The sequence below is a fragment of the Physella acuta genome, unplaced genomic scaffold, assembly GCF_028476545.2.
Source record: "Physella acuta isolate Inbredline_101_S28 unplaced genomic scaffold, ASM2847654v3 ptg000507l, whole genome shotgun sequence".
NCBI lineage: Eukaryota > Metazoa > Mollusca > Gastropoda > Physidae > Physella > Physella acuta.
This window is the reverse complement of record NW_026732026.1, coordinates 119529-145619: the sequence shown is the minus strand read 5'-3', so window position 1 is coordinate 145619 and position 26091 is coordinate 119529. Positions and strand designations below refer to the sequence as shown.

The window sequence follows — 26091 nt, the reverse complement described above, 5'->3', positions numbered from 1 at the left end:
TGGTGTCGAAATCTCGTAATCTCAACGCGATCTTAGACCTAAGAAACGCGATCTTAAAGTGAAGTAAAAAAAAAAATGGAAGTTGACGGTGCTGAAAACGAGTACCATCTCTGGTGGGTCGAGATGAAAATCAATGCGTCAAGGTGAAAGGGGAGGCTATAGAAAGACTACACCGAGAGTAGAAGCAAGGGGAGGGGTGATTACGTCCCTTCGATACCGAGAGGCGGTTATGCCCCATCAATACATCATTTATATACAGAGTTTTCTATTGACGTGCGCCGGGCGAGGTTATGTATGTAAAACGTTCGGAGGGCGGCCATGAATGGACTGGTGAGTAGATTTCACACACAGAGGGCTATGGGGTTTGTTAATCTTGTAGGGGATTTGGTGAGGGAAATATATTTTTGGATGGGATGATGTGATGGGTGGGGGCTGGGGTAGGGGAGGGGTAAATAACAGATTGGTGTTGGTTGTATTGTGGTTGTTGTGGGGTTTTATTTTGTTTGGTTGTTGATGTATTGTAAGTTTTGATGTTGTTTTGTTGCTGATGTGAGATAATGTTTTATTTGTTAGGTGTGATGATGTGCTATTTGTTAGGTGGGATGATGTGCTACTTTTTAGGTGTGATGATGTGCTATTTGTTAGGTGTGATGATGTGCTATTTGTTAGGTGTGATGATGTGCTATTTGTTAGGTGTGATGATGTGCTACTTTTTAGGTGTGATGATGTGCTATTTGTTAGGTGTGATGATGTGCTATTTGTTAAGTGTGATGATGTGCTATTTGTTAGGTGTGATGATGTGCTATTTGTTAGGTGTGATGATGTGCTATTTGTTAGGTGTGATGATGTGCTATTTGTTAGGTGTGATGATGTGCTATTTGTTAGGTGTGATGATGTGCTATTTTTTAGGTGGGATGATGTGCTACTTGTTATGTGAGATGATGTCACCCGACCGAGCTCGAACTTTTCATCTCATTTTAAACCCAACCCTAACCCAACCTAAACCCAACCCTAACCCAACCTGTTCTTGCTTAACGTTTACTGACCGTGTAACCTTTAACCCGAGTAAGTTCTGATCTCACCAGAAAACCTCCCAGAGCTGACGATCTCAACAAAGACATAACTTATTCATGCTCCAAAGAGCCGACACCTACTGTACAGCAAGCTAAGTTTTTTTTTATCTAACGCTCCATCCCCCACCTAAGACAATAACATCAGCGACTGAAACATCACCACAAATAAAGTGGACTTGATTGCTTTCGTGAGTTTCACATCATCCATCAGCCGGGGAGATTCGAACCGTGTCCAATCACTCACGCGGAAAATCAGCGCGTCACGCTCTATTGATGTTGACTTAAACGCAAACGTCTCTTCACTCGAACAATTAAATTTTTTTTTAGCAAGTTGGAAGTTTAAAGATTCGATTTTTTTCAGAACTGAATCTACGTGATGAAAGCCTGGGGGATTTTCTTAAGAAATTTTTTTGTCAATCGGTTGAGCGTGATTGGAAATGAAGAAAGTAAGAAATTTAATAGCTGGTCTTTAGAACAATGGAAATATGGAGAAATTATTGAGGCGGATAAGTCGGGTGTTCAAAGGCTGAGATTTTACATTGATTTGGTACTTTAATTGGGATGATTGGTGGTGTATGATTGGTGGTGTATGAGTGGTGATACTTGCTTGGTGTATAATTGGTGTTTTGCGTAGTTTCTGTATGATTAATTGTACTTAACGATTGTGATATTTAATAGGTGGGATATATAACTGCAGGTATATTTGTTGGTAAATGACATAATACATCACTGCTTGCACATGTTGGTGCCATCAAGCAACCTGCAACAAACATACTATCCCTCCCCCTCCCCCCTCAGAACATCCACAACTTGACCTTATTAATGATCCGGCCTTTGATCTCTAAACCGCACGTTTTCAAATGTAAACAAACAACTCCTGTTTGATTTCAAACTGACGGAACGTTACGGCTTTGTTAACACATCGAAGGCTGGCTTTGTTTTTACTTTAATGGCCTGGTGTTGTGTTGTGTTGGGGAGGGAGGTAATGGCTGATTGTTGTGTCAAGAGGGGGGGGATGTTGTAGTGCCTTAATGTGGAGTTAATGGAGGCGGTTATAAATGCTTAGTGCTGAATTAATGGAGACAGTGATGTTAGGGTTAGTGTTATGGGATAATGACTTATTAGTTTTTGTCTTGTGATGACCTATTGATTTGGTCTAGTAATAACCTATTGGTTTAGTTTAGAAATGACCTTTTAGTTTAGTCTTGTAATGACCTGTTGATTTCATATTACCATGACCTAACGATCTCGTCTAGTAATAGTAATGACCTATCGATTACGTGTTACAATGTCCTATCGGTCTGGTCTAATAATGAACTATTGATTCTGTGTTGAAATGTGCCCTGCCATGCCCATGTACTGAGCAGATAAAATCAAACCACAGGGCAGCATTGCATGGACCATTCTACGCTCGAGTCCAATCGATAATCGATTATTTGTTTTACGGCAACTTGCTGATTGCGCTTTCACCAATTACTGGACCAGAGATTAAAGGACAAGCAAATATGCATTTCGGTAACTTCTGTATTTAGGCCGTTATATATATATATATATATATATATATATATATATATATATGTATATATATATATATATATATATATATATATATATATATATATATATATATATATATATATTATATATATATATATATATATATATATATATATATATATATATATATATATATATATATATATATATATATATATATATATATGTATATATAAAATGTAAAATTTCAAACATGTATTAAACTATCTTGAATCAATTAAAAACTCTTGTTGGAAGTCGTATCTACACTTGGATGTACAGAGACTGGAAAAACTAGAGAACATTCGCGACGAACATTAGATAATGGGAGTCAAAACAAACCACATATTCCCTAACCCCAGTTTCATAACAGGTAAACACGAATATCATATCAAAGATGCTTTTGTGTCCGATAGATTTGAATATCTGGTTTAGCCTACATTTGTTTCCCTTGTCTGACTTATCTCCCTTTAAGCCTAAACCTACTCCGCAGTCTGGCATAAAAAAAAACAACTTTTTGGAAAACCTCATTTGGTTTACGTGGGAATTCAACTATTTTAAAAATCAGCTTTTTTTCTCTCTCTTTCTCTCTCTCTCCCTCTCCCCCCCCCCCTTCCCCCCTCTCTCTTTCTCTCCCTCTCTCATCCATTGAAGTTCCTAGCTACAGTACAGTACATTTCTCGTTTCATTATTAACCACAAAACAGCCATTCCACACCATCAGCTCTCTCCCACTGAAGATTCGAGGAAAGCCATGATTACAAACCTAAGGGGAAAAAAAATATCGAACCGGTTCTAGATTTTTTTTTTTACTTGCGAACAAAACGAGAAAAAAAAACACAACCGGGCTAGAAGTAAGGGGGAGGGGGATGGCAGGGGGATTATTGAGAGAAAAGAGGGAAAAAATTATCCCTGATGAGAGAAGAGGAGTGGGTAGGGAAATGGTTTACACCCCGTAGTAACGGTTCCCAAACTGTGTCGTCGTTTTTAAACTCAATTATTGGTCGGGGATTGATATAATTACATTGATATATGATATTTTAATCCTTTTTATCTACTCTTGTGTGTGCAATTTCATATTGTTTTAATATCTACTTCTGTTTGTGTGTAATATCTACTTTTCAATTCTGTCACATAAACGTTCACTTATTTATCATAAAAGATGACCATCTGGGGTGTAAATGATCATTTATGTTGTAGAAGATTAATTGGAGTGTAAAGAATGGATGTAAAGGATCAGATGGGGTGTAAAGAATGGGGTATAAAGGATGGGGTGTTAATGATGGGGTATAAAGGAAGGGGTGTAAAGGATGGGATGTAAGTGATCAGGTGGGATGTAAAGGATGGGATGTAAAGTATGGGGTGTAAAGGATGGGGTGTAAAGGATGGGGTGTAAAGGATGGGGTGTAAAGGATGGGGTGTAAAGGATGGGATGTAAAGTATGGGGTGTAAAGGATGGGGTGTAAAGGATGGGGTGTAAAGGATGGGATGTAAAGGATGGGGTGTAAAGGATGGGATGTAAAGTATGGGGTGTAAAGGATGGGGTGTAAAGGATGGGGTGTAAAGGATGGGGTGTAAAGGATGGGGTGTAAAAGATGGGATGTAAAGGATGGGGTGTAAAGGATGGGGTGTAAAGGATGGGATGTAAAGGATGGGGTGTAAAGGATGGGATGTAAAGGATGGGGTGTAAAGGATGGGGTGTAAAAGATGGGATGTAAAGGATGGGGTGTAAAGGATGGGGTGTAAAGGATGGGGTGTAAAGGATGGGGTGTAAAAGATGGGATGTAAAGGATGGGATGTAAAGGATGGGATGTAAAGGATGGGGTGTAAAGGATGGGATGTAAAGTATGGGGTGTAAAGGATGGGGTGTAAAAGATGGGATGTAAAGGATGGGGTGTAAAGGATGGGGTGTAAAGGATGGGGTGTAAAGATGGGATGTAAAGGATGGGGTGTAAAGTATGGGATGTAAAGGATGGGGTGTAAAGGATGGGATGTAAAGTATGGGGTGTAAAGGATGGGGTGTAAAGGATGGGGTGTAAAAGATCAGAAGCTACTACAGCCGTAGGGTGGCGTCTGGTGAAGATAAAAATCATTTGTGTTGCCTGGCAGTTTACACGCTAACCTGAGACTGAGATTTGCTCTACAGATATTTGGATGTGGGGGGGGGGGGTTGTTACTGCAGGCTGCACTGAGGAGGGAGTTGTAGGGGGAGTGGGGGATAGAACCGAGATTCGGGATCGTGTGCAGTGAAGCTGTCCCATAGTCCCGTCACTCGTAAGATCGTGAAGACGGCCTGAAGACATTTCAACACGGTCATAGAGGTTTTTTTTTTAACTTTAAGAAACATTTTAATTCGACCACCCCGGGGGTAGAGGTCGGTTGGACAGACTCAGGGCGTGACTGTGTGGGCCTGATACACGGCCAGGGGACATGGCCATGGATGGCCACACTAGGCCATATGTGGCCAGTTTAAAGACATGGCCATCTCTAACCAAACACAACACACTCTCGCCATCATTCAAGTCAAAACGTAATAACTTGACTTTATAAAAATTTGACTTCAGTAATATCTAAACACTAACAACGATAACCAAAATGGAAATGCCAAAGTCAAAATGTAATAACTTGACTTTATAAAAATTTGACTTCAGTAACATCTAAATACCAACAACGATTTCCAAAATGGTAATGCCGAAGTCAAAATGTAATAACTTGACTTTTTGAAATTTGACTTCAGTAACATCTAAACACTAACAACGATAACCAAAATGGAAATGCCGAAGTCAAAATGTAATAACTTGACTTTTTGAAATTTGACTTCAGTAACATCTAAACAATAACAACGATAACCAAAATGGAAATGCCGAAGTCAAAATGTAATAACTTGACTTTATAAAAATTTGACTTCAGTAACATCTAAATACCAACAACGATTTCCAAAATGGTAATGCCGAAGTCAAAATGTAATAACTTGACTTTTTGAAATTTGACTTCAGTAACATCTAAACACTAACAACGATAACCAAAATGGAAATGCCGAAGTCAAAATGTAATAACTTGACTTTTTGAAATTTGACTTCAGTAACATCTAAACAATAACAACGATAACCAAAATGGAAATGCCGAAGTCAAAATGTAATAACTTGACTTTTTGAAATTTGACTTCAGTAACATCTAAACAATAACAACGATAACCAAAATGGAAATGCCGAAGTCAAAATGTAATAACTTGACTTTATAAAAATTTGACTTCAGTAACATCGAAACACCAACAAGGATAACCAAAATGGAAATGCCAAAAACTTTTTTCTTAAATAACACACGAACCCGCTAGAGCCCAAAAAATACATTCACCAACCAAAGACGTAGGAAGCACACAAAAAATATTCATTTAGTTTAAGGAACCTTTTAAAATTCTAAACTTTTTTTTTATTTCCTCTTTTTTTTTTCGGTTAACCGTCACACCCCCCCCCCCTTTCCATTCACTTCTCAACCATTTTCAATCCACCCCCTGAAGCCAACCTCCCCCCCCCCCCTCCCCCAAGTGCCAGCAGTGCCAGTGCTACATCTCCAGTGCTAACAAGGGATTCTAGAAGATTGACGGCTAGACTTGAGAATGTAGAACCTTTTTGATGACTCGCGTCTTGTAGAAGCCCGGTGTGCAAGCCTCAGTCTTTCCTCAGCTTTAGGCCCGATCAATAAACTAAATCTACCTTAACAACTCGCATACACACATATACACACGCGCATACACACATACACAAACATACACACACATACAAGTAAATAAACACATGTGCATACACCAGTCACTCACCGATCTCTATTTTTTATAATTTTACTTCTCTCTATTTTGATTTTTTTTTAAAGTAAAATTGCATGCTTTAAAATGTATTTCTACCAAATGATTATCCTCTAAAATAACTAGTTGTATGTTTTTCTTGGCTTCTGTCACAAAAACAATGATGGTGTAACTTCTACACATTGCTATCCTATAAATATAGTTTATTTTATGCCTGAGACCAGATAGTTTTTTATGCCTGTAGATATTTAGTATCAATCTCTGGAGTCTCTACGACTTAGTACAGTGATAGATAACGGCCAGTCCAATTTTATGGGCCCCTGAAATGTCTTATGGCTATAAGCAAGTATAAATATCCCTCGTGATAATAGTGTCGACGGCCATGAGGTTCTGACTGGGGCAAGTATAAATATCCCTCGTGATATTATTGTGTCGACGGCCATGGTTGAGGTTCTGCCGGGGGCACACGGTGACTCCGCCCCTGGCTAACCATACAAGACCAATGAAAGAAATAACTTGAAAAAGGGGGGGGGGGGGAGAAATGTCGAATTATCTAATGAAGGAGGAGGTAAGGTAAAATAAAAGTCGAGTTACCTGCAAGAAAGAGGAGGCGTCGCTCTCTTTGAGAACCTCTATACAGAACTGCAGGAGGCCGGTGGTTCTCTGCAGGAGGGATGTGCAGTCTGAGACCTGCTCCTTCAGGGTTCGAACCTTGAGCGCTTTCTCCTCGGCCACGTTCTCCAGGAGTTCAGCTTTCCGTTGTTTGATGACCTCAATCAGGGCGTCACACTGGGCGACCACCGTCTTCTCAAACTCGGCACAGTTGCCCTGTAGGGGGGGGGGGGGGGGGAGAGAACAAGAATTATTAACTAAGTACAGTTGCCCTGTAGGGGGGGGGGAGAGAACAAGAATTATTAACTAAGTACAGTTGCCCTGTAGGGGGGGGGGGAGAACAAGAATTATTAACTAAGTACAGTTGCCCTGTAGGGGGTTAGGGGGGGGGGGGCAGCACAAGAATCATTAACTAGGTACAGTTGACTGTGGAGGGGGTAGGGGAGGCATCCACAATAACTATGCCGACAGATGTCATGCTTATGATATCCTAAAACAAGTAATCACTGAAACAAATAATAGACTCGTCGATATATTTTTTAAACTCGGACAGTTTCGAGTTATCTTGGTCTAAATATAACACCACCATCTATGGCTTTAGAACTGATGAAGGGCTTCTGTTTACACAGTTACCTGCTCGCTTTCCAATTCATCAGTAATTTTATTCTCTGGATGAAAGAGGATGCTTGTTTGTCGTTTATCTTTACTAATATTTCAATACTAGTAATATTTCCCGTTAAAAAAAACGAGCGCTGTTTTAAAGTATTATCTTTTGTTCTACTTTTTCAGCTACTCTTTTATTTTTTGTTGTCTCTTTAGCCAAACTTTGATGCTATATTATTTTGGCTGTCTTGTAATCAGACCAACATCTGATCGAAGCCAGGCATTTTTTTTTTAAACTTAATTGAAGTTACCATTTTTATTATCAAATTTCAAACTCAACACTGTCATTGAAATGAAACTTAAATCGCTAAAAAAAAAAGTCCAGTCCCTATTTTGAAACAAAATGTTCCTTAAAATATCCGCTTCCAGAGTTCGGTTATTTCGGTGTATTTTTATTTTTATCCCCCCCCCACCCCCCAGAATGGAGATTAAATTGGACAGGCCGACTGGATCAGAGAGGGGACTACGTAATATTGATCGTGCCATGCTCCACTCTCAAGGCGACAAAAGTCTATCAAAGTAACTTTTACCGTCAATCTAGACAAAATGTCTATCAAGAAACTTTTACATCGAATCTTGACAAAAGTCTACCCAATAAGTTTTCTAGTTAATCTTTTCAAAAGTCCATCAAAGAAACGTTTACATCGAATTTTTACAAAAGTCTACCCAATAAGTTTTCTATTTAACCTTGTCTCAAGTTCAACAAGGAAACTTTTACATCGAATTTTGATAAAATGTCTATCAAGAAACTTACAGTCAGTCTTGACAAAAGTTTACCCAATAATTTTTCAATTTAATCTTGTCAAAAGTCCATCAAAGAAACTTTTACATCGAATCTTGTCAAAAAACGTATTAAAAATTAGAAATATGAAACATTTACTGTCAACATCGGTGTAAATTTTAACAGGAAAAACTGATAATTACTATAATAAAAATGTTATCTAAAGAAAATAATAACTAGGTCGTGTTTTTTTTTTAATATCTTAGATCCACGTACAAAATAATGATGAAGGCAGTTTATCAGAGATAAATTCAATGAACTTTCCTGTGGCTCCCAGCAGAAATTAAAGTGTGTTTGAAATGGTTCTAGCGTAGATGGAAGATACGGAGCAGAAAGGTAGGCGGTAGATGAGGTTTTCGTTCACACACTTTGATTCTAAGAATTTCTATTTTCTCTCAAATAAACCAGACCTACGTATGTACTGGGGATGGGGGTCGAGAAATGAGGGGGGGGGGGGAAGGTGTTTCAATTTACTCGTTTTAAAACTTTTATGCCAGATAAAAAATAAATGAGGGGACATCAAAAGAGATTTTACACCTGGGCTTGTGATGGGTGTTGATGGTTGTTGTCGCCGCTCACCTACAGTCATGTGATTGAGGCGGTAGTGCTGTGTAGATCTACTGGGGTACACACACACCAACACACATCTACAGTCATGTGACTGAGGCGGGTACACACACATAAAGTCATGTGACTGAGGTGGTAGTGCTGTGTAGATCTACTGACACAAGCCTGCACACGCACGCACACACACTAGTCTACACACCCACACAAGTCTACACACACTAGTCGATACACGCACACCCATTCTAGTCTACACGAAATTCTACCCACACACCTACGCTAATCTACACACGAACACAACGCCTACCCACACACCTACGCTAATCTACACACGAACACACGCCTACCCACACACCTACACAAATATATACACCCCTCGATGCATTTAATCACACAATTAAGTATAGCTAAGTTCTGTCTTTAAAAAAAAAATGTCTACTTACACTAACACTGTCCGCCATCTTTTTTAACCTCTGTATAAACTCTGTCCCTGATTTAGCTTTCTCAGACAGAGCCTGTAAGTTCTGGGAGAGTTCGCTCTGAAACAGACAAAAGGAACAACTTAAGATATAAAACCTAAAGTATTTGTACACATCACAACATTAGGGTGTCAACCCGTGTACACATCACAACATAAGCATATTAACTCATGCATATATCACAGCATAAACGGGTGAATATAACTATGACATACAAGTCGAAAGTAAAGTTCTCTTCTACGAAATTTGTTCAAAACGTATTGATAGGTTCTTGGTTAGCTCATTTTAATTGTAATCAATACGCATCACGATAATTAAATAAAAACGTCAACAAACAGCAGACAATATCTACTCTCCATTATCATGCACATAAGCTGCTATTTAAGAATCTGTTTAAATATATCGTGTCAAGCTACTAACTCGCTTGTAAACAAATCCGCCATGTTGTATTTCTCCTCCATACATTGTCCACCATCCCTCCCCTCTTCCAGAATCCAGTTTTTAAATTCGCATTCGTTTCGCGAAACTGTCAAAAACGATTTGTAAATCTTTCTTTTAATAGCGTGTGCGTCAATTATCCCAGCGCCTACTTTATGGGCCTTTGAGCCGGGCCGCCATCTTGGGGCGCATATATTGGCAGGCCCCTGTGTCTGATTTATGCTCACGAGCATATCGGTCCGGGACATCGCTCTGAATGTCCCGGGGACTTCTCGTGAATTGTCCCCGGGACTGCAGGGGTACAGCAGGCAGCGCCAGGATTTGGAGGCGGCCATCTTGTTAGCGCGTGATTAATCGAGTTGTTAATGTTTGGATATGACATATGCAAATGAGGTTACCACTGGGTGCGGTTCCCCACCCCACCCCCCTAACTCAAGTCTGCTTTACTGAGTTGTGTTGTTGAAAAGAAAAATGTGGTTTTAAAAAGACGGCGATGATGTAGAGTTTTCGCCCTTGAGTTGAAATATCGAAATGGTATGGAAATGTCTGGCTAGTTTGGCGCAACCAAAGTAAACAATGATGAATTGTGGTTGGGTAATGTTACTTTAGGGTTTTGGGGGTGACTGGGTATAGGGGAGATGGTGTGGGTGGAGTTAGGGGTGGGGTTAGAGGGAGATGGTGTGGGTGGGGTTAGGGGTGGGGTTAGAGGGAAGTGTAGCGGTAAGAGTGTGGGTTGGGGTAAGAGTGAGATATAGATGTATTAATTAATAAAGTAGATTATGTCGGTAATATCATTAATAAAGACAAAGAACCATGGACGTTTCGAACGTAAGCCTTAATCAGCATAGAGATCTGTATAGATTACTTGCGTTAGGTGTATTATGGTGATGATGGTATGCATAACATGTGGAAGTGGGAGCGGGTGGTTGAATGATGTATCTTACAATCAACATTTGAAATTAAGTGACGGAATATATTTTAAACTTCTCCTTCAAGCTTGGTGCTGAAGTTATTCTCGTTAACATTTCCAACGTTGCCTTCTTGTAAGTCAAGAAAATTGTCTTCTGACATTGTTCTCTCCCCTGCTGCTCTAAGACCCGCCTCCACACTTATAATCAGACACTTCTGCTAGACTCACATCAGACGGCCTCGCCACACAGACCCCACCTTAATCCCCATTAACGACATAACAAGAAATAATTAGACCCAAACATCATGTTTTTAAACCATGTTAAAAACGCTTTTAAAAAATGTACTTCAAATCTCCTGGCTCAAGGCTAACGACAGCCACCGTAGAGTACACGATGAAAGATTATCTCCTTAATCATCATTCTTATCCTCGACTTCTCAATGTCACCGGACTCAAACCCTGAACGTTAGAACTCTTGTTCACGATTAATGTAATTATCGTGTCGTAAAATATCAACTCGGGGCTATTTTTAGCCCCTGATATTACATCCTAAAACGACTTCAGTGACTCTGGGAAATCGATAGCCGAACAATAGGAAAAAGAAAAGCGTCTAATTTGGTGTTCTTTACAGTACTCTTTGGTAACGAACGACAACTCTGACAGAAGCTTTTTTTTTTCTAATTATATTTTAAAATTCATTTTAATATTCGGTTTAGAATTTTTTATCTTTTCTGATTTTTAATTACAGTTGGTAAAGTTAACCGTTGGACTTTAAAGTTACGGTAAAAAAATAATTCGAATGATTTTTTACATAACCTTTAATGTTAAAAATTAAATCTTATGTAGGCGGTTTGCCCACGTGACCTCAATGTTTAACGTCATTGGTTGAATCTCCCAGAAGGGAAGATAAAAAACTTCCTGTGAGCATTTTTGTGGCAAGGTGTAGCCGTATTGTTAACGGGAATTCCCTATTAGCGAACATCCAATCTATTTTAATCACCCTCTTGCTAGATAAGAAAAGTAAACGGTGCGTAAATATTTTTTTAGATTCGCACATTTGTATTTCTCTCTTCGTCTACTGCAGCTTACAGCTCGATCTTCGCACACAATCACACAACATATTAGTGAAAAAATTAACTCGAAACAAACTCCATTAAGCCGTCAGAGTTTATCTGTGTTCACCCTCCTCTCACACTTGTCATGACAATTACAGTCAACACTTCGTTGATTGGTGTACGTAATTACCTGACAAATCCCACCCCACCCTACTACCCCACCCCCACCCCCGTGACAGCCTCGTCTTTTAACACTTGTCTGCTGAGATATTCGATAACTCGTAAAAAAAAAAAACGCGAGGAGACACGCATGGGATAATCCCATTATCCCAAACAACTTTGATGTTTTGTATCACCACACCCCTCCCTTCCTCCTCGCCCCCACCCTCCCTTCCCCCCTTCTCAAGCATCAATGTCATTTAGTGCTGCTATCATAATTTCTTTAATAAGCGCATCCCCCTGTACCCAAAAATAAACATATTTATTTCTTCATGCAAAATATCATTGCCTTCAGGGGCGACAAGCAGGTTATTACAATTATCTACTATTATTTGTGTTTACCGTATAGTCTTATTATATATTATTAATCTTCAGATATCAATTACTGGGGTATTTCAGTTTAAAGTTCACTAGCATTTCGTCTTGAGCTTATATTATTGACATTTAAATATCGCGATTTGTTTGAAATACCAGACTGGTTTCATTTTTTGTTTATTTTTGGTTTGCTGGTTTGTGAGAAAATTGAAGTACAGGTGAGATTTTACGAGAAAGGCCGATGAAAGAGGACAGAAGGACATATTCTAAACATTACAAAGGCCGAGGACAGGAGGAGGCAAACTCTAAGAAAGGCCGATGTGAGAAGAGAGACAAACGCTAAAACATAAGAAAGGCCGAAGTAAAAGGACAGGAGGAGACAGATTCTAAACAATAGGAAAGGCCGATGTGAGAAGAGAGACAATCTAAAACATACGAAAGGCCTATGTGAGTGGGTTAGAGGAGAAAACACCAAGAGAAGGCCGGCGAACACAAATGTTGCGTGACGTCAGTCTCCCCTCCCCGGAGAACTGACCGTCTCCCTCACTGGACGTCCATTAGCCAGGAAAGTTCCAGACTAGAACCAGGCAGCCTAACATTTGGACCTCTAGATGACCAGCACGTCCAGTATTGCCCACGCTCTCCCCTCATCCTGGTATACAATATATACAGCATTGACCGGAATTAGAAAAATACGGAGGCGGGAAAGGCGCAAAAAGCGCGTTGTGGTGATGATGAAAGGAAACCCACCAGATTACCGGAGGATTAATGGCGTACCGGACTGAGCACAAAATCCCCACCGTTGGGCCGACCCGGGTCGGGGAACAATAGGTTCCTCGGAGCTAAGACCCCGGGAACAGTGGGTTCCAGAGAGGCGACTTTGTCAGTACGTACACGACAGAAGTCATTTGTTGTGGTCACTGGCTGGAGGCGACCGTAATGGAACCTACAACTGATTTATTATGACCTACCCAGGCCGTGGACACTCGGACGTAATGATGGGTTTAGCCAGGGCTATATTAGGAGCTGCTTGACCTACATACGGGCACCTCGTTGTTCTTTTAGGGCTCTGTCTCTTCACATTGTACCATTGTACCAAGTAGTACACACACAGACACGCACACACAGAAATGTGATATATATATATATATATATATATATATATATATATATATATATATATATATATATATATATATATATATATATATATATATATATATATTCCACTATTTTCATGACAGACGTCCAAAATGTTGATCCACTAATCGTGAGTTTACAATTTGTGCTCATCCCAGTCCGAGAATCACATGATCTCATGCGTCACGGGTCATAGGTCGCTGGCCATTGGTCGCTATGTAGCAATTAGCCCAGATCTAGACATGGCCCGTAGCCTGACTCATCGGCTGACTCTGTGATACAGGAATCAATCACAGACCTCACCCCCCCCCCCCCCCGGGGGTCAACCGACCTGGACAAGACATCAATGGATAGCATACAGGCTAGAGGTTAAAAAATAGAATTGGATATGCCCGATCTGCTAGAATAGCTATAAGAAATGTCATTTAAAGCTTTCAAACACAGGCAAAGATTAGCTACTATTTAGTAAATGAAAATATATCAGTTTCAAAAGAATCACTTCATGACCCTATGACCCTATCCCTCTCCCCCCCCCCCCTTTTTCACCACACCCAATCTTTCTGTCAGAACTCCTGGCTAACTGACCGATGGTTGCCAGCAAGGAAATATTCCCAAGGTTCATGCTTTCTATTTATAAATAATTGCCATCCCCTCACCTAATCCTTTTCCTTTCTCTCCTCATGTTTTTACTCCCCATCCCGACCCCCCCCCTTCCCTGCCAACTACCCCGCCTCTTAAGATTGACTATCAATCCCAGGGGTCGCTTATATTCAAGGCACGGTACCCTAACTCATTACAGCGATCCGCAAAACGTCTATGGCTATGCAAATTTCAACACGTATAAACCATTTTAAGACTCAGCCTCAGAATTCTTAAGTATCCAGCTACCCAGTGTTTTTATCCACGACTTTTTTAAACCCCAACCAAAACACCTTTTTTTTTCTTCACAAAGTATAACTTTTAGTCTTATGGTATAATGACACGCCAATTGTGGGGGTCAACTTCCGGTTTACGGCGGATGTAGGTCGACAATATGGTGGTGACTTTACTGCTGGGGTAGACGCGAGATAACTAAAAAGTTTGGGCGCGAGGGTTGAATTTGTGCGGGAAAAGCGGTGATGGAGGGAAATACTCCAGTCTTTTATCAGCAGACGGATTTTGGTCATCTGTTATCTGTTTGTCATAAAATTTAGTCTTTTTGTAAGAAAAAAATATAGCCCGTCTATAATAAAAGTTATGTCCGTCTGTCATAAAGATTTTATTTGTTGCCTCCCCTGTGGGAGTGTAAGACTATTTATAGCTGGAAGAGTTGCGAGACTTCATGTCGTACGAGTTATTCATAAGTACTAAAGTAGTACGGGGGGGGGGTGGTTATGCCGGATGAGGAAGAGAAGTTCTTAAAAGAGTATTTATACGCTCCAAAACTGGTTCTTTATCGTACCAAAATAAAAAAGAGAGCCCTGATCAAAATTATATCTTTAATCCGTATCGCCTCTACCAATTGTATCACACTGACCAGTAATGCCTCTAACTAGCATGTCACTTGAACGCCACTAACAAATATGCCACGTGTTTCACGGACATGCCCCCCTTAACAAGCAAGTCACGTGATGCGTGTCACGTACATGCCGCCACCTGGACATTGATTGCCCCCCCCCCCCCTTCTCCACCCTCCCCCTTAACCTCCACACACCGGATAATGAGCTCTAATAAATGAGCTTTCCAATTTATCTTTCTCGACCTTTTTTTTTACCTCCCTTGATCGAATTTAAATATTCAATATAAAGCTATATTTACCCCCCCTACCCCCGGGCCCCCCTTCCCCGACCTCTAATCAATCCTAGCAATGCCAGTGTTCGGTGAATATCCTAATTACATTTAGATGGGGTAAAAAATGTTGCCAGATTTTTTTTTACTATATATGAATGTGATGTTGTTTTCTGTGTTTAACCAGAGTTCTGTCTTTAGTTAAGGGGAGATAACGTGGGCAGATATTTATAAGGGGAGACAATAAACTCAGCAACATCAAGGTTGGACTCTCAATTAATAGCGTGCTTTTGATTAAAATATTTGAGTAGAAACAAATGAATTCCAATCTGTTGTAAAAAAATTAAAAAAAAAAAAGATGTAGTGGCTGTTATTTGTCATTGTTTTAGGTTGAAGACAGGCGAAACCGTAACTTTTTTTTAGTCACAGATTAAATAACTAGCAAGGCTTGACGACACAGCAACAAGAATATTTTTGTACGGCACAATGTCACCGCGACTTGCCTCATGGAAGGATGAACAGAATTGATAAAACATTCATACTCATTATCATTTCATTAAGGTCTGTTATTACGGCGGCAATTATTGATTCTTCATGTTTGGGGTTGTGATTTTAAAACATGATGACGTAATGATGGTTTCCTAAGTTCGAATGTTTGAATGACTTACAAGTTTGTCATCTTTAAAAAGGTGTGTGCTGACCAATGCTGCATTATTAAGGTGATTATTTAAGACGGAATGTTCAAGTAACGCTTGTTAAGAAAAATGGATGTTAAAACATATATAGACAACAGAACTTTTAATGGCCCACCTTCGTTAAAGAAAAACAAATTAAATAATTTACAAATGAACTGAACGAAAGCTTAGAACTCCCTTCAATCAGGTGTGCTTCCAAGCAATTAGGTTTTGTTTGTTTGTTTTTATGTGTGGAATATTTCATTGTTAAATCTAATTTCTCGGCTATATGCTGACGTTGGATAAGTCTACCTCAAGTGTTTATGAGTTTAGTAAAAATAATATTCCGTCCTGAAATGCATTTCTTTGTATACTTTATGTCACTTCAGGTAACGACGAGATTAAATACCAATGCGGGAGGTTCTATGACTAATCTGGTGCCATTAAATTCAGTGATTAAAAATTAATTCTTTCTGTTCTATTTTCTAACCTACACACACTCTTTTCCTTACCCCTCTCCTCTCTCTTTCAATCTCCATCATGACATCTACATTTAGACTCCCCTCCCTCCTCCTCCAACCCCCCTTCCCCCCCCCCCCCCCACTCAACCTCTCAGCTCGTCGTAAAAACGCTGCGAACGTACAGACGGTTAAAGAATCAGACGACAACTCCCCACCCTCACACCCCCGCCCCCTGTCTCCATTTATTGATTAGTCTACTATTTCCCTAATAGACAGACATTTCTCCACACGGAGCCTTTAATAGACAGACATTTCTCCACAGGGTCTCTAATAGACAGACATCTCCCCACACGGGGTCCCGGCTATGACAGCCAACCTGTCGGAGCTACAGCCCGACGGTCGTGGTGTTTTTAAACGACCCGGACGTCAATAATAGACCCGGATTGGGGGCTGAATTTACGTACTCGGGCAAGAATGGGTTAATCAAAGACCAGTTCAAGACGACGGTAGGAGGGTTAATATTTTAATACGCGTGTAATTTGATAAGAAGATTATACTTATATTGGAAGAACTTAGGCATATGATAGCATTACTGCTTTTACGGTTATTATAGAAATGAATGTTCTTCGCCTACAGAATTCTTTTCAATAGTCAAGTCTCTCTTTCAATCCGGCCGGTCAATGGGACAATAGGGCGTGTGAAATAGAGAGACGGAGGTTGTTTTTTTTTTTTGTTCCTATTCGTGTAAAAAGCTGGTGTTTTGTTTTGTTTATATTTATTTATTTCTTTTATTTTCGTGAATATGCAATAAAATACTTAGCACAGTAGACGTAGAGAAATATCAAATAAAATCTCAATAAGTTACTTCTATACCCGCCCCACTCCCAATTAGCTTCCCTCACGGATGTACAAAGACCCCCCCTTCCCTCCGCCCCCATTACCCCCAAGCTAGTATCTACCCCCTCACGTCTGATCTAAGCCCCCCCCCCCCACCGGCCCCATAACCCCCAAGCTAGTATCTACCCTCTCCCTTCCGAGTTAAGCCCCTCCAAAGTTAGCGCTATTGATCCCCCTTGTCATGCCAACTCCACTTCTCTATCTGGTCCCAGAATGTAATGGAGAAACAATGCCCTCCCCCCCCCTAGTACCCACCCACACCAACAATGACCATCCGCCCCCCCCCCCCAATCCAAACTGACTCAATCAGCAAAAAAATTCTGTCCAATGGGGAAGTGGGGGGGGGGGGGGGACACTGCCAAAAGTTGGGGGGGGGGGGACGGGACACTGCCCAAAGTGGGGGGACACTGCTCAAAGCGTGGGGGGGGGGGGGACACTGTCCAAAGGTTTGAACCGTTTTCAAGTTGCAATGAAAATAGAGGTTGACTGAATCAACCATTCAAACCACCAGCCTGTGTTAGTGACTTGCGTGTGGCCAACACAAAGTACGCCTGCATGTACCTGTACGACACGTGTAACGTACAGACCCTGACTCGTATACCGCGACTCTGCCCCGTGGGGGTGGGGTAGTCAGTGCCGCTAACGAGGCGACCCCCCAACGCTTAAAGAAAAAAAAAACACCTCAGTCACGTGACGTAGCAGAGTTTTACGACCCCACCCACCCAAGTGAACGGTCTCACAGAAGCGAGGCAGTAGTAGCTAAAGATGGAGTGGAACCAAATTCTGGAGCCCTCAGCACTGGTTGTAGTTATTAAATTGTCTACGGTAGCGGCCATCTTAGTGACGTAGCTGAAGTACAACATTAGTTAGGATGTTGTTTAAGTTATCGTTATGGTAAGACATCTACGGCGCTGCCTATAACGTACAGTTAAACGTTGAAAGGTTGTTGTTGTTGTTGTTGTTTTTCAAACAATAAAGCTGCTTAAACTGAAAAGAATGAATCATCTAGAGAGTCTAGCTGTCTAGCTGTCTACCTTCTGAATGCCTGGGTCAGAACTTATTCCAAACTACTTGAGACAGAACTTGTTCCAAATTACGTGGAATAGAACTTATCCAAAGGTCTTGTCGCAACGTCATATATTTGGTTACAACATGCTAATCCTTCAAGACGTAAGAGTTTCAACATGCTAATCTGTTGAACATGCTAATCCGTTGAACATGCTAATCTGTCGAGGTTTAAACTCGGCATGTCTTAAGCCAGACGGCCAGAGAAGGATGACATTTTAGCCAGGTTTTGTGGTTCGTATGTTGGCCTTAAGGTCAAGACGCCCTCATTTCATGGCAGGTAAGTGTTATCGAATTTTTATGATTTTAGGTCAGTCAATCGAGTGTCAACAAGATGAGCACATTATTCGTTAACAAAATATGAGATTTAAAAACACGGTAAAGAAAAGGATATTTTTTAATGCAGTATCTCCAGAAATATCAAGTGGGGAGGAAAAAGGTTTAAAAATTATAAGTAACGTTTTAAGCATGTGGGTGTGGGGGTGGGTGAGGGTGAGGTGGGAGGGTGTGCGGGGTGTGCGGGGTGTTAGGTGAGATTGGAGGGTGGGTGAGGTGTGAAAAGAAAATACATTTCTAAAGGTCACTTTGTCCGAAGACATGGTTTGTCCATTAGCGGTAGTGAACCGTAGTGTCCGGTTGGTCAATGTAAACAAGAGTCGGTGAATGGGATTGTGGGAGATCCGGGGTCAGTACACTTGAGTGGTGGCCAGTATAGGGGAGTCGGTATCGGAGAGTGTGGGTCAGTATAACGGAGAGGTGGGTACAGGGGTGTAGTGCTCAGTATATGAGAGTGTGGGTCAGTTTTAAACACGACTTTGTGAATGAGATAGCAGGAGACCCCTGGTCAGTCAAAGGTCCATGCAAGGGTGTAGTAGTCGAAGAGTATGATGATCAGACCATTCGTGGCGTTTTTAGTCTATGAGAGCGGTCGTCAGTCCATACGTGTGGTGGTCTGTCTATACGTGTGGTGGTCTGTCTATACGTGTGGTGGTCAGAATGGTGGTCAGTCCATGCGTGTGGTGGTCAGTCCATACGCGTGGTGGTCTGTCTATACGTATGGTGGTCAGAATGGTGGTAAGTCCATGCGTGTGGTGGTAAGTCTGTACGTGTGGAGGCCAGTCTATAAGAGCGATGGTCAGTCAGTAAGAGTGTTGGTTAGAGCGGTCAGTTGTTAGATCAACTGGTGGCTGAACTGTTGGTTTTACCCCCTCCCCCCCACAGGTCACTGAACATCGGGGGTGGGGGTGGAGTTAGTGGGTCAGCGAGTGAGGTGGGGGGGGGGGGTGAGTGGATGAGCAGTTTCAGATGAAATCAAAACATCGCCCCTCGGGTCATGTTTTAGTTCGGGCTTTGGGACACGTGCGGGGAGGTTTGATGACGTCAGCTAAGTAACCAAGGAGATCGGACATTGACCCGGCACGCCGGTCAAGTGTGAGGATTAGGTCAGTTTAAGATGGCGACACCTAGCCACGTTGACCTACATCAGCTCAAGATGTTTATGTTGTGATAAGCTGACCTACATTCTTTTCAAAATAAATTTTTCATAATTACAAAACGAAAAAAAAAAATAAAGAAATTTGAAACAGTTATTGAAAATTTGAAATGTTGCTTTCACGTAGCCCAAGTGGCCATTTTATTTTCTCTCTCCGAGTGTTTGCCCGTAACGCTTTGATCTCGAAACCAGCGTCTGCCCTATCGTCGCTGTCGACATGTAAATCCATCTTAACACTATCTTCAAACACACTTCCCTTTCCTTGGGAATATCAACGCCAAAATCAATAACACAAAATCTTTTTTTTTCTTTAAGAAATGGCAATGTGGCAGTATTTGAAAAATCTGGACATTTCGACCGTGCTTTGCCAGTTTGGCGCCTAAAGTATGTTGACATTTCAAGATGTGGTTCATTCCCCGAAGGCATAACTTCAGATACTCAAATTCTTGATTTGAATGTCTTCGGTGTTCAATAGTAAAAGGAAATCAGACAGTCTAAAGCTTTAGTTTGATCAAATGTTCAATTATTGACTTTCTATTACAAAATCTAAGTACAAAGCAATAAAATTTTAAGTAACATTGCTTTAACAGACAAGTATAAAATCTGCGAGATTACGACATAATAGTTGTCATTTGTAAGCATTTAATTTTTTACATATTATATATATGTCAAACTGACCCAACCAGAAAATATAGACTTGTGTGTGAATCAGCGTTACTGTAGTAATCAGTTCAAACTAGATTTATCAAAGTTTAATTCATCGCTGGAGTCTTGCTGTTTGGTTGGGTTTTTTTCATTGTTGATTTTTTAAATTGTGTTTGTGTGATCTCAGGTGTGAGAAATTAACATCGTTGATTGATTGATTACACCCTGCTTCTAATTAGTTCATGTTTTTTGTTCATTAGATCTGGAACGTTTGTGTGTGTGGGGGGGGGAGGTTATGGAGTGATGTGACAAGATTTAATTTCTGCCGGCGCTATGTGTAATCTCCGACTAACTGGTCTCGCGGTGCCACGCATCATCACGTGCAGGTGACGAGACACCGCGAGATTTGAAAGATTACATCCGTCTTGCTGGTTTGTTATAAATGTGCTGTGTCAGGATTAAATCTGAGCGTAGAGAGACCTGTAGGAGGGTGGGGGGGGGGCCGGGCTGGATATGTTGGATGGGGATATTTTTGAATATGTAAACACGATTCGGGAGCCTGGGAGAGTGGGGGGGGGGGGGGGGGGGGGGGTCGAGAGACCCAGAGCTGGATATGGATAAGCTGGATGTGGATATATCGAAGATGTAAACACGATTTGGCCGGATCGCTCGCGGAGAGCAGGTAGACAGGAAGTGAGGAATAGCTTTCACTATCGTGACAAACACCCATTGTTTCCGGCGGCCCGGCCTAATTGACGGCTCACAGTTTGAAAGATGAGCCTGTGTTGTTTTTTTCTGTCTAGCGCTACAGTAGTACGGTCTTTTATTCCAGTGTCTGTGTGATCTGGGTCGGCTGTTCCATTTTCTGCTTGGCCTCGTTCTTGTTTATTTAATTACAGATGCGATAAAATGTGCATAAAGGAGCAGCATGTAAATTTTATGCGTAAAAAAGGCGAAAAAGCTTTTTGTGTACGAAGCTGCTCAAGTCGCGATAAAATTTTGGAGATTTTTGTGGAGGTAACAGTTGTGGTCAAGTGGATACAAGTTACTAACGTTGTTACAAAACAAGTTACCAAAAATTCACTGAACAAGATACAAAACAAGTTCCTGAACAAATTCCTAAACAAGTTCCTATACAAGTTACAAAACAATTTCCTAAACAAGTTCCTAAACAAGTCATTCTAACAAGTCAATGTAATAGGCTCCATAATGTTGTAACTGTATATTGCTGACCAATCAACTTCGGAGATTTGACATCACGTTACTACAAGACAGAGATATGGAAAGTCGTACACAAATTGAAGTTTTATTTATAGACTTTTTTATACAGCTTCTCGTTCTATTTTTTTTTAAAGATACCTACAGAAGAGCTCGCAGGGTAGACAACGGCGTTAGAACCAAGGGAAATAACCCACCCAGGCATTCAAAGACAACTCAAAGAACTAAGCCTTTCATCGCCTGCGGGCAGTAAAATTGTCTTTTAGCGTGCCGATACTATCAGGGGATGGGAAGAGCGCCGGTGGCACCATAACGTTACAACAGCCGAGAACATTCGGCGCTCCACCAGGCTCGTCCTTTGATTCGACCAGGCTCGTCCTTTGATGTTTCAAGCGGTCACAATTAACTTGTTCCCTTTTCACGGCCCGCCATAAAACTTCAAAGCAGACGACTCGATCAGTTGTTGTTTGACCCCGGCGTGAACTTCTAAATTTGAATAATGTATCTGATAATAATAATAAAACCCGTCCATATTTTTTTTAGGCGACTTTGGGTTTTAGTTAGACAAAAAAAAAATTCCCCCCCCCCCCGTAAGTTTGTGTTTTATAGAGGTGTCAAAAGTTGACTTAATCTGGCGCTTGTTGTATTTAAATCACTGCCATTATCGTGGCGATAATTATCGCGACTATAATGGTTCGCTTATTCGCGGATAAAGGAGAAAAGGGGACATCACATGCGGTTATTTTTTATTCATGAAGACAGACCCAGAGTTCGCTTGGGTTATCTAAATTCTGTGAGCTCCATCATCGTGGTAAAAGTCGAAATCTGAATAAAGCATGAACGCTCAGTGTTCGTGTCACGGGGGTTTTCCCGTTGCTAATAATAGCCCAGGTTGAGCATGCATTTACGTGACCGTACTGACATAATTGCTAATGCCAGTTTTATAAAAACTCCGGAGTTTGTGTAGCTTGTCAGGGTGTCTTCTATGCAGGGTGGGGTTGGGGGTTGATGTCTGGGGTACATGGTAGAGAAGCGACCCCCCCCCCCCGCGCACACACGGGCTGGGGGCTGTGGGGCTGATGTATAAGTTTCCAGGGACCTGGCGCCGTGTCTAAAGAATTCCTCCGAAAATGGCGGCCATAACTTAAGTCTGTGGTTGGTCGGGATCCCGTGACACGTGACAACCGTGTAAAGCGCCGGCTCGCGCTGATGTTAATGGCCGAACGGCCTCGCACGCATCCGCAGATTTTTATCAAAAACAAAATGTGCTTCACTCTTCAACTATTTAGGTAAAACTTGATAAAAATTGTACACATTATCACACCAACATGATTTATTTTAATCTGAAATTCTCAATGCAGTCAATTCGAAATAAACTCGTAATTCAACAATAACATTTTCAATGTACAATAATTTTAGCGTAAAAGTACTTTTCACAAAACTATTACTTTTACTCCACCATAATATTTTCTAACCGCCATTGACTGTCCCATCCCAGTTTACCACTGTTGCCTGTATAGTCGCACCCCAGCCCGACTTAATTAAATTTGAACCCCCGCTTAAACTTTACCTCACCATTGTCATATCACACCAAAGCGCCGAGCTCTATAAAAAGCGCCAACATTTGAGTGAATTCAGTTAACTGTGTTGACCTAACGCCCATGCTACACCGGGTTTTTCCGATTGTAAACACACGCCGAAGTTTTTTTTTTTTTAAAACGGGAAAATCCAATTAATTATCAATGACAAATTTAAAGCGTTAAAGTACAAATGGTGCTGTTTCTTTGTCTTGTCTCGTTTGTTATGGCAGTAAAAAGTGACACACCTCCTTTCTCCCTCTTCCAACTATTTCCCCACCCTTCCTCCTCCACCCCTAAAATCTAAAGTATAAGCAAGGGGTACCAGGTAACTACAAAAGCCTGAAAACGGAATGGTGGAGGTAAGGTGACACCCCCCCCCCCCCCCCAGACACCTCTAGGTGGCAAAAGCCATTGCTCCGGTCGGTATCCGACTTAAAAGAGGGGAGACAAACAAGGTGTGGCGCCCCCTCCACCGGCCCTGGCGCCGCGGCCCCAGCCTTGTATTGACGAATACTGTTGACAGATAAGCGTTTTCGATTTGCGGTTAATCCCCGGTGAATGCCCCTAGTGCTTTAAAACCCTACCCATCAACTTTTGAAAGACACACACACAAAAAAGGGGAGAAAGAAAGAAGGCTGTGATAAGGGTGAAAGGGGTGTGGACAGCATCAGGTAAACTACACTGTCAGCTCCATGTTCAGACATGTTTTATTACTGTTGTCTTTGTCACCCCCCTCCCCTATCCCCCCCCCCCCCACACACACACACCAAATGATTTGAAACACCTCGCTATGACCAGTCAAAATGACACCTGTCACCCCTGACCTTGTAACACCAAACGACCCGAAACACCTTCCTGTGACTATTTAAAACGGCCAGTACACGACGTACATCAACTTGGAAGAAAATGAGTTTAACCTGAGATTAACCTGAGCTTAACACCTCCGGTGAATTAACAGTCCCCGTCTAGGGTTTGGTTGTACTGAACTATAAGAATCTCACTCTAGCCTACTAGCCCTAGTACATCAGGCTTTTGCCATACTCCTATAAATAATAAGGCCACACAATTTACACTTATATAGCCACTACATCTATAGGTATCAAGGTAACACTCTCCCAAATATTACCTATGCTCAAACTCCCAAAGATTTTATGGTCACGTACACCGAAACGTTATTTGGCAACATACAGCGATATGTAATTTGGCCAAAATAGAAAATGTATTGTATGGTCATGAGCGCCTACATATTCTGTAGACAACATACACATTCTATACCCGTATACACCTACCTAATCTCTTTCTACAGAATCTAAACCCAGAAAATCTCTGCCCACCTCCCCCCTCCCACCCACACACCCACCCAGGGGGCTTACAGTCCTAGCTTTGACTTACTCCCACCAGGGGTACGTGCTTAGACCCAACGTTCAAAGTTTGTTCACAACTGCAGGATGGGTAGCCCCCACCACAGATCTGTTTAATCAGCCCTCGGTACATCGGCTCAGAAGGAGAAATTTAATCAGGGGCTGTTTTTTCTCATTGTTAGTCACCTCCCTTTGAAACTCAATTTCCGGAAAGGATTACATTGAGGGGGTTGTTCGGGGTTTTTTTCCCCATTATTTTCTAACAAAAAGAAGAAGGAAAAAAACAATTTGAAGTTGACTGATTCGAATACCACTTGTAGCTTCAGAAGCGCTGTTTTATTTGTGTTGTTTTAGTGTTTGTAAAGAATTAGAATATGTAGATTTAGTTTTCAAAGTGTTTTTATTATAAAGCTGTTAATACCTATTGTGTCCGCGTTGCCTGGATTATAAACTAGAATTGACTTTTAAATTTACTTTTTTTTTCCGGTGGTTGGGTTTTGTCTTTTAGAATCTGTTGTTATTTGTGGATTCTGTTTACGCGTGTTGTTAGTTTTTCATTATTTTTTATACTTTATTTTTTCCGTCCTTGTATAAGTCAGATAACAGGGACTGTCGTACACTAACGGATGAAGCTGTGGTCGATGTATGAGGTGTTTGACCTGCCACCCCCCCCCCCCCAAATTGTTGTCTAAGAAAACACATCAACTGGTTGCCCCGCGACACGCAGGCCCAGATTTCCTTTGGTCTCCCATGGCAACCCGCTACAACAATACGACGGGCTGTCCTGACACCCAGGCGGACATTTTTCTCCTGTGTCCGCTGGAATGCGTTGATCAACAACGTCTTGGACCCTCCTGTCTGTTTACCCGCTGCTGATGCACATTGTGATGAACTTAACTACTGTAGTGTAAGATGATCTTGTGAAGATTTAACTTTAAGACGATTAGATGATTTAACTCGTGACGACACAACTGCTCAGTTAAACCTTGACTAGCCGACCCATCTACCAGACCCTTCAGACCCCAGACAGACCCACTAGACCTACCAACTCATCGACCCCAAGAAACCCACAAAACCCATCAGATACATTAGACCCATCGGATCCACTAACCCACCGGACCCATCGACCCACAAGACCCACCAACCCATCAACCCCTAGACCCATCAGCCTCCGACCCTCCTCTCCCCGTCACCTGCCACCCCCCCCCCCCCCAAATTGTTGTCTAAGAAAACACATCAACTGGTTGCCCCGCGACACGCAGGCCCAGATTTCCTTTGGTCTCCCATGGCAACCCGCTACAACAATACGACGGGCTGTCCTGACACCCAGGCGGACATTTTTCTC

General features: G+C 41.5%; 1 protein-coding gene across 1 annotated transcript in view; it reads right to left on the bottom strand.

The window, feature by feature from the left end:
- LOC131944749 (E3 ubiquitin-protein ligase TRIM9) overlaps positions 1–26091 on the bottom strand; it is a 198590-nt gene that overhangs the window by 141418 nt on the left and 31081 nt on the right. The window contains exons 3-4 of the mRNA XM_059305552.1: positions 9474–9569; positions 7005–7238 (exon numbers count right to left, since the gene is read on the bottom strand). Of these exons, the coding sequence (XP_059161535.1) occupies positions 7005–7238; positions 9474–9569 (330 nt within the window). The remainder of the gene's footprint in view (positions 1–7004; positions 7239–9473; positions 9570–26091) is intronic.